Source organism: Etheostoma spectabile, chromosome 10 (genome assembly GCF_008692095.1).
Source record: "Etheostoma spectabile isolate EspeVRDwgs_2016 chromosome 10, UIUC_Espe_1.0, whole genome shotgun sequence".
Taxonomy (NCBI): domain Eukaryota; kingdom Metazoa; phylum Chordata; class Actinopteri; order Perciformes; family Percidae; genus Etheostoma; species Etheostoma spectabile.
The window spans coordinates 19,089,491-19,096,789 of record NC_045742.1 but is presented as its reverse complement, the minus strand read 5'-3'; the positions used below and the strand labels follow the sequence as shown (position 1 = coordinate 19,096,789).

Sequence of the window (7,299 nt, the reverse complement as noted above, 5' to 3'; positions counted from 1 at the left end):
GCACAACCGCTAACTATTACACCTAGCACCTGGTGAAAGGTGAAACGGTCCTCATTCCTGTTCTCAACCACCACCAACTCAACCCTTATTGATCAAGTAGTAGAGATGCATCTTAAGATGGCTGACAGGTGGAATGAATCCATCTTTAATGATCACAGACCCCACAACACGGCCTACCCTAACCCCACCACAATGCTTGAATGGATTTAGAGTAGATGAGATCTTTGGGGTCAAAAAGGCACCAATGGTTACAGCTATGTTCTCATACTACCACGGATGATGCAAAAATGCATACCTGCACTACGTGTGATCAGTATGGCTTGTAGCTACTCTGGTGGCCTCCACGTCTTGGAGTTTTCCCATAGCTTGTATTGCCCTGGTCTGGAGGACAAGAGAAAAAGGGACTGAGTTCTTCTGTACAACAAGGAGGACCAAGAAAATAAAGTTTCTCTCATTCTTTTTTCGTTCCCTGGGGGCACTTATCGCTTACTGTAATCGTAGCCACCCCCATAGCCGTAATAACCAGCAGAGTAGTCATAGTTGCCGTAGCCGCCATATCCGTAGCCTTGCTGTCCGTAGCCATAGTTCTGGTTGTATCCAGGTTGGTTCCAGTAGTTGTTGTAACCTTGATTCCAGTTCTGGCCCTGGCCTAGAAACAACAGGTGAGGCCTTTGTCACAACTCTCCAGCACACAGGACCCAGGCAGTTACTCGGCACAAATTTAAAGTCTAGAGTTGAGTATAGTTTAAAAATAAATATTTTGCTGGTACACGCACACAAACAAAAAAAGGGTGCTTACCTCCACGGCCCCTGCCGCGTCCTCCGTATCCACGGGCACCATACTGCTGCTGCTGGTAGACCTCTTTGGGCTGGGCAATTTTAATTTCACACTGGAACACCACACAAGAGCAAATTACATTGCAGTGTGAAATGACTTTTGCAAAGATTTCCAAAACAGTATATCATACCCAATTTCACCTGCATGCAGAGTGTGCCAATACCTTGCTTCCACCGACATTGTGGTATTTCTTCTCCATAACCTTCTTGACAGGAGTCTCTTCTTTATATGTGATAAATACGAATCCCCTCCTCTTTTCTGTCTTTGGATCTTGTGGAAGCTCAATGGTCTCAACCTACATAAGAGGAAAACTAATTTTCAAGCAGCCCATAACCTGAGCATTTAATTCCTAAATACACGTGAAATATCTGTTGAATACCGTACCTCTCCAAAGGTTCCAAAGTACTCCTGAATGACTTCCTTGGATGTGTCGGGGTTGAGGCCTCCCACGAAGATTTTCTTGACTGGATCCTTCTTCATGGCCATGGCTTTCTTTGGGTCGATCACTCTGCCATCTAGCCGGTGCTCCTTCTGTTCAAGAACCTAAAAAACAAACAGGAAAACATTAAGAATTGTTGGTCTGGTGAAACAGTTACTTTGGCTTCGACATAATTGCTTCCCCACTCACCTTTTCTACACTGGCTGCATCTTTGAAAAGAATGAAGCCAAAGCCTCTTGATCGGCCTGTCTGCTGGTCCATCTTTATGGTGCAGTCTGTCACCTCGCCAAATTTAGTGAAGTAATCTTTAAGATCCTTCTTGCTCGTTTCCCAGCTGAGACCACCAACAAACATTTTCCTGAGCACAGAGAGACAGAAAGGGACATGTTTAGCATTACAGGCAGCCAGGTTCTCCAACTTTATATATGGCCCAGCGGGGGTGGTGTTGGGACAGGCGTGGGGGGTGTAAATGTACACACTGTTCCAGAACATCTGTTGTACCAATGACGTAGGGCGGCAGGCTACAGTTGCTATAGATTACGGTTATTTTACAACATTATTTGAATATGCTAATAATCGCTACGCTACATCAGAAACATATCAGTAGTCTACAGTGAGCCAATTCATGTTAGATTTGATCCCTGCACAAGCGCCCATCCCCCCCCTCCGCTCTGCATATGGCGCCAACAAAGGCCGGTTGAACAAAGAAACATGTCAAACCACGAGTGCTTCTTTTAAAAAGACGATAGCTTCGCATCCCAGCATTTTTTAACTCACCCAGCATCCTCCTCGCCTTTGCTGGCGTCGATCTGGCCGCCCTCTGAGCCACCGTTTTGCGAATTCCCGTCGGCGTCGGGGCCTGCGCCCTCTCCCTCTCCGCAGTCATTCACAGCGCTCTCGTCGTTCCCCTGCTCGGCGTGTTCGGCTCCGTTAAAATCATCGTCGACTTCGTGACCGTTTTCTGATGTTTCCATATACTGTTGCTCTGTCTCGGACATTTTGCACTATTATACCTAAACCCAAAAGAAAAAAATATGCATCGAGTTAAGCTAAATCACGGTGGGTTTATAGTCCCTCATGCAGTACATGCTTCGCCATTTACATGGTGGCAATGCATGCATTTCCCACCATTTTGCCCGGCACGATCGTGTTCCATACATTCTTAGGGAGCCGTTTTTGTTGAACGGCGACAGCAAATGGCAACTGAGTAACGTTTATTTAAACAACACAATAACCACCCAGCATCTAAAGTACACCTCTGCTAGAGCTAAAGATTAGAAACAGTGTAACCATCTGCATCACACTGATAAACCAAGCCCGGACTGACGTTACAACTAAAATTCGCAGTTACGTAATGCAAAGGCCGTGCTAGCCGTAATATGGGCCTTTATTTTCTAGCAATTGCAGCTGCTTCATCTACATCTACCAGAATAGCAACAAAAAAATACTACAACAACTACAGTACTTACGTGACAATATAATGAAAAAAACAAAGCTAAAGAAGTACGGAAAACCTGCTTACTGGTCACACAACCGGAGAGCTCTCTTCAAGATGGATTCTCCCACACGACGACAACTCGTGGTTGGTTTTCTAGAACCGGCAGAAAAAAACGCAATTTCTGCAGAGAAGCCATCTGATTGGACGATCACTGCTGCCATTCATTGCACCGACCAATTATATACACGGTTATTTCTTTTTACTGAACATGTTCACGCCCTTAACACACAGGAAGGAACTCCGAGTAGCCTTTCTCTGTTTTTCACGGCATATTTTTTCAAAAAAAAGATGAATTGCTAGTACTGAGTAATGTTTCAAGGCGTTACTCTTAGAATTGGACTGACTTGCACTGATATTCACTCCAAATCTGACAAAATAATGAAGGCAATGCAACATAGTCCAGTCCAGATCTGTGAAAAGGACGGTCTGTGAAATATGTCTGTCTAATATACTGTGAAGTATCTCTGTATGAACATTAATGATAGATTAACTCATAGAAGGCTGTCTACACAATTAGTGAGGAACCACATACTGTACACACAAAACTACAATCATAGTAATCCCAGGCTACATATAGATCAAATAGCCTATAGTCAAAATACATTTAGGTAGCCTACTGCTTAAAGCCACATCATAATAAAAATAAATATGTTTCTATATTTAATCTTTGATTGCTGGAAAACTATCAAAATACACATAATACTACTGTTGCAATGTCAATGTCAATGTCAATTTTATTTCTATAGCACATTTAAAAACAACAGCAGTTGACCAAAGTGCTGAACAGGGTAAGTATCAAATACACAAATAACAAGTGTAAAAATCACTCCAACCAAAATACATCACAGGGAGACAAACAACACTTTAAAATATCTCAATCCAAGTTAACGAGGGTTAAAAGCCACAGCAAACAGGTGCGTCTTAAGCAGTGATTTAAATGTTTGTAAGGACTGTGCCGCTTTAATATGCATGGGGAGGTTATTCCATAGGGTGGGGGCGCCCACTGCGAAGGCTCTATCGCCCTTACTTTTTAGCTTCGATCTTGGGACGTCCAAGAGCAGCTGGTTTGACGACCTCAGCGTTCTGACTGGAGAATGGTGGCATAAGAGATCAGCCAGGTAAGATGGCGCCAAACCATTTAAGGCCTTAAAAACAAGCAACAAGATCTTAAAATCTATCCTGTAACGGACAGGTAGCCAGTGGAGGAGGGCAGGACGTGTGTATATGTTCCTGTTTTTTTGTTTTAGTTAAAAGGCGAGCAGCTGGTTTTGGACCTGGAGCGATTTAAAGATTTCTGGGGTAGGCCCATATATAGAGAGTTACAATAATCCAGCCGAACAGTGATAAAAGATGAATGACTTTTTCAAGGTCTTTCAAAGGAAGATAGGCCTTTATTTTAGCTAGAAGTTTAACTGGAAGAAACTGGTCTGACAACTGCACTGATTTGTTTGCTAAAAGTAAAGGAGGTATCAAAAATAACACCAGATTTTTAATATGGGATCGATTTTGGGAGGCTGAGGGGCCCAAAATGCCAAAAGGGTCACCAGAGCATCCGAACGTCCAAACGTGATGAATTCTGTTTTATTATCGTTTAGATTGAGGAAGTTTAACTCCATCCAGGTTTTTACCTCCTTTAAGCAGTCAAACAATGGCTGCACAGACTCTTTGGTTATAGATTTCATTGGCAAGTATATTTGGACATCAATGACAATGACAGCAATGGTCATTGATATTATTTTCCTACATAATCTGTAAACTAACAAACTTCTCTAAAGCCCCCTGAATAAAACGCCATAATGCTCATTTGACCGAGTGAAGTCCCTTTGTTGATTCAGTAACATATCTGTTAGACAGCCATGCCTGTGTGTCATTCCTTTACAAGCTCATTTTGTGTTAGAGAACCAGTTCCAGAGGAGCAACAAGAGATGTAGCTGGTCGAAGCATGGTACACCAGAACATCTTATTATATGAGTGTTTGTTCCAATGTTATCAACTTAACACAGGTCATGTAACTCATCCAATTAATTTGGTGCAATCATACTCACTAAATAAACCCACTGGCTGATTTCCTACATTGGTTTGTTAGACTTGGTGGGATCGCATTGTTAACAATAAATCTGAGATATTTGATTTATTGCATACATTTTAGGTTATGAATCAAGTCACACCATTGGAAGAAGTGTTAAAGGAAGAACAAGTGGTTTACAAAATAGGACAAACTTACCAGTTTGTCCAGCAAACAAAACAGAGGATTAGTGCTGAAAAGACATTTTGTTTAATCAAAGTACGAAACAGATACATTTGTCTAAAAAAAATTACGTCTGGTATTATGTATCGGGCCCCCTTTGTCTCTGTTGTTATTGTGCTTCTTCCAGAATGGCTCCATCACATATTTTAGGTTGGTTTGGATTGTTGTTGATCAGCCAGTCAGCAAGCCAAATCTAATGAAGACAAAAGTGCAGGATAACATGGTAACAGCAAGGAATACCTGGCAAATAAATAACTGTATATCTTCAAATAATCAGCATCAAATACTTACACAGGGATTGTGTGGCTTGTACTTGCAGAGCTCAGTGAGTCCACGTAGCAGAGTTGGGTTTACATACTTGCTCAGGTATTCTGCGGTGGCTTCTCTTGATGGAAAAGGCTCGATTACAGCTACAGAGAGAAACCATGTGGGGTACACAATCATAAGAGTTCAATACTACATTTCTATACAAACAACAGTATGTGTGGTTGTGTGTATTACTTACAGTTAGGAAACATGAATTTGATCTCCCTTTCAGCCGCATGAAACGACTCGCTGCCATGGAGTGCGTTTTTAAGGTCAGAAGTGCCATATTTTGCTCTAAGGCTGGAGGGAAAATACATCATATCACACCTTCATATACATATGTCTGCCAGGGTTGTCATGACTGCAAACCTTTGCCCCATCTATATTAGGTAAAAAACAATGAATCATGATGCCAAGCAGGATGAATCGCACTCACAGGGCATGGTGACCTTATGTACTGATAAACAGAAGCTCGGCCCAGAATTACAATCAATTATACATGTATGTGCAAATATCTAAACTACTGCTTGATCAAACGTTTGCATTGTAAGCTTAATACACAGTACCAAGACCTCAGAGAATATTATGAGTACTTTTTCAAAACCATACAGAGAATCTACTGTCAAGAATATGTTTGACCTAACATTATTATTTTGTTTAATATAATGTGTCCATCACACAGGACTCCCTGTCTGACTCTGTCTGACCACAGGATTGGTGCCATGATATCGCGGAAATATTATAAATATAAAGTATTGTAACACCCTATTGTGGATGTGCACAAACACTTATAAATATGGGACAGACACAAAACTTATATAGAGGAATAGTAGTTATTCAAAGTGTTTTTTATACACTGAAGGTCTGTTTATTAGTTGGTTTGTTAATGCCAGCCTGTTTTTGTAAGTAAATTTCATGGGATAGATCGTTGGCCTGGTTTGTGTATACACACCACTTTCCATTAGCATTAGGCAGTGATTTTGTCAATTGTAATAACTACATTATATATACACTACCGGTCAAAAGTTTGGGGTCACTCACAAATTTCCATTGCACTCCATTGTAGACCGAATACCAGCTGAAGTCAGTTGCATTGTTTTTTTAACCAGGGCAGCAGTTTTCAGATTACATTATGTGCTCACTGCCACTAATTGCAAAAGAGTTCGCCAATGTTTTTCTAGTTAGTTTTTAAATGATATCAGATTAGTAAACAGAATGTGCCTTGGAACATTGGTGAAGGTGCTGATAATGGGCAATGTAGATATTGCATTAAAGATCAGCCACCCCCACTCAGATCAGCTGGTATTCTGTCTATAATGGAGAGGAATAAAAATTGTATGTGAACCCAAACTTTTGACCGGTAGTGTATATATTATTTATATATTATATATATATTTAAAAAAACATTGCCATAGAAAAAAAAAAACAAAAGACATCAACACCTTAAAAGTTAACAGACTGACCATCCTGGATGAGTTTCTCTGGCCTTGGCGCTGTTGACAGGCCCTATGATGGACTTCCAGTGGGCGATGGCGTTGTCGCGGGCCAGAGTCATGGCAACGATGGGGCCAGAGCTCATGAAGGCAGTCAAGCTGGGAAAGAAGAGCTTTCCATATTGGTCTGCGTAGAAGTCACCGCACTGCTCTGGACTTAGCTGCAGCTTCCGCCTCTGCCACAAGAATGAAGTATTGGACACTTCTGTGCAATGTGAATTGATTCTGGATTTTTGAAATCAGTATTTACTTTAATACTAATTTTGATATATTATCACTCTATTTTTTTTTATTTAAATAAAAAACTTTTTGATATAGATCCCTTAAATTTGGTGATTAAAAGAAAAAGTGTGACCATTTGTGCTGAGCAGGAGATTGTTAGCGCTCTCTGGTGGAGAAAATATATAGAGAGTGCCTCAAAATGTCTTTTCCATTTTTTTAAGTCTGCCATAGCCTCCTTTGCGACCGAGCATGTCA

General features: G+C 41.1%; 2 protein-coding genes across 4 annotated transcripts in view; both read right to left on the bottom strand.

Moving 5' to 3' along the window:
• hnrnpaba (heterogeneous nuclear ribonucleoprotein A/Ba) overlaps positions 1-2,914 on the bottom strand; it is a 3,771-nt gene extending 857 nt beyond the window's left edge. The window contains exons 1-8 of one of the 3 annotated variants that reach the window (XM_032528793.1): positions 2,800-2,914; positions 2,055-2,290; positions 1,467-1,635; positions 1,223-1,381; positions 1,002-1,133; positions 800-890; positions 491-649; positions 296-381 (exon numbers count right to left, since the gene is read on the bottom strand). In XM_032528793.1, the coding sequence (XP_032384684.1) occupies positions 311-381; positions 491-649; positions 800-890; positions 1,002-1,133; positions 1,223-1,381; positions 1,467-1,635; positions 2,055-2,275 (1,002 nt within the window). In that variant the 5' untranslated portion in view covers positions 2,276-2,290; positions 2,800-2,914 and the 3' untranslated portion in view covers positions 296-310. Of the gene's footprint in view, positions 1-295; positions 382-490; positions 650-799; positions 891-1,001; positions 1,134-1,222; positions 1,382-1,466; positions 1,636-2,054; positions 2,291-2,746 lie in introns of all 3 variants that reach the window. The other 2 variants (XM_032528794.1, XM_032528795.1) reach the window with 2 other exon arrangements.
• Positions 2,915-5,027: 2,113 nt separating this feature from the next.
• The window catches only part of nme5 (NME/NM23 family member 5), a 3,827-nt gene continuing 1,555 nt past the window's right edge, over positions 5,028-7,299 (bottom strand). Inside the window, exons 2-5 of the mRNA XM_032528806.1 lie at positions 6,793-6,998; positions 5,529-5,629; positions 5,315-5,433; positions 5,028-5,216 (exon numbers count right to left, since the gene is read on the bottom strand). Of these exons, the coding sequence (XP_032384697.1) occupies positions 5,133-5,216; positions 5,315-5,433; positions 5,529-5,629; positions 6,793-6,998 (510 nt within the window). The 3' untranslated portion in view covers positions 5,028-5,132. The remainder of the gene's footprint in view (positions 5,217-5,314; positions 5,434-5,528; positions 5,630-6,792; positions 6,999-7,299) is intronic.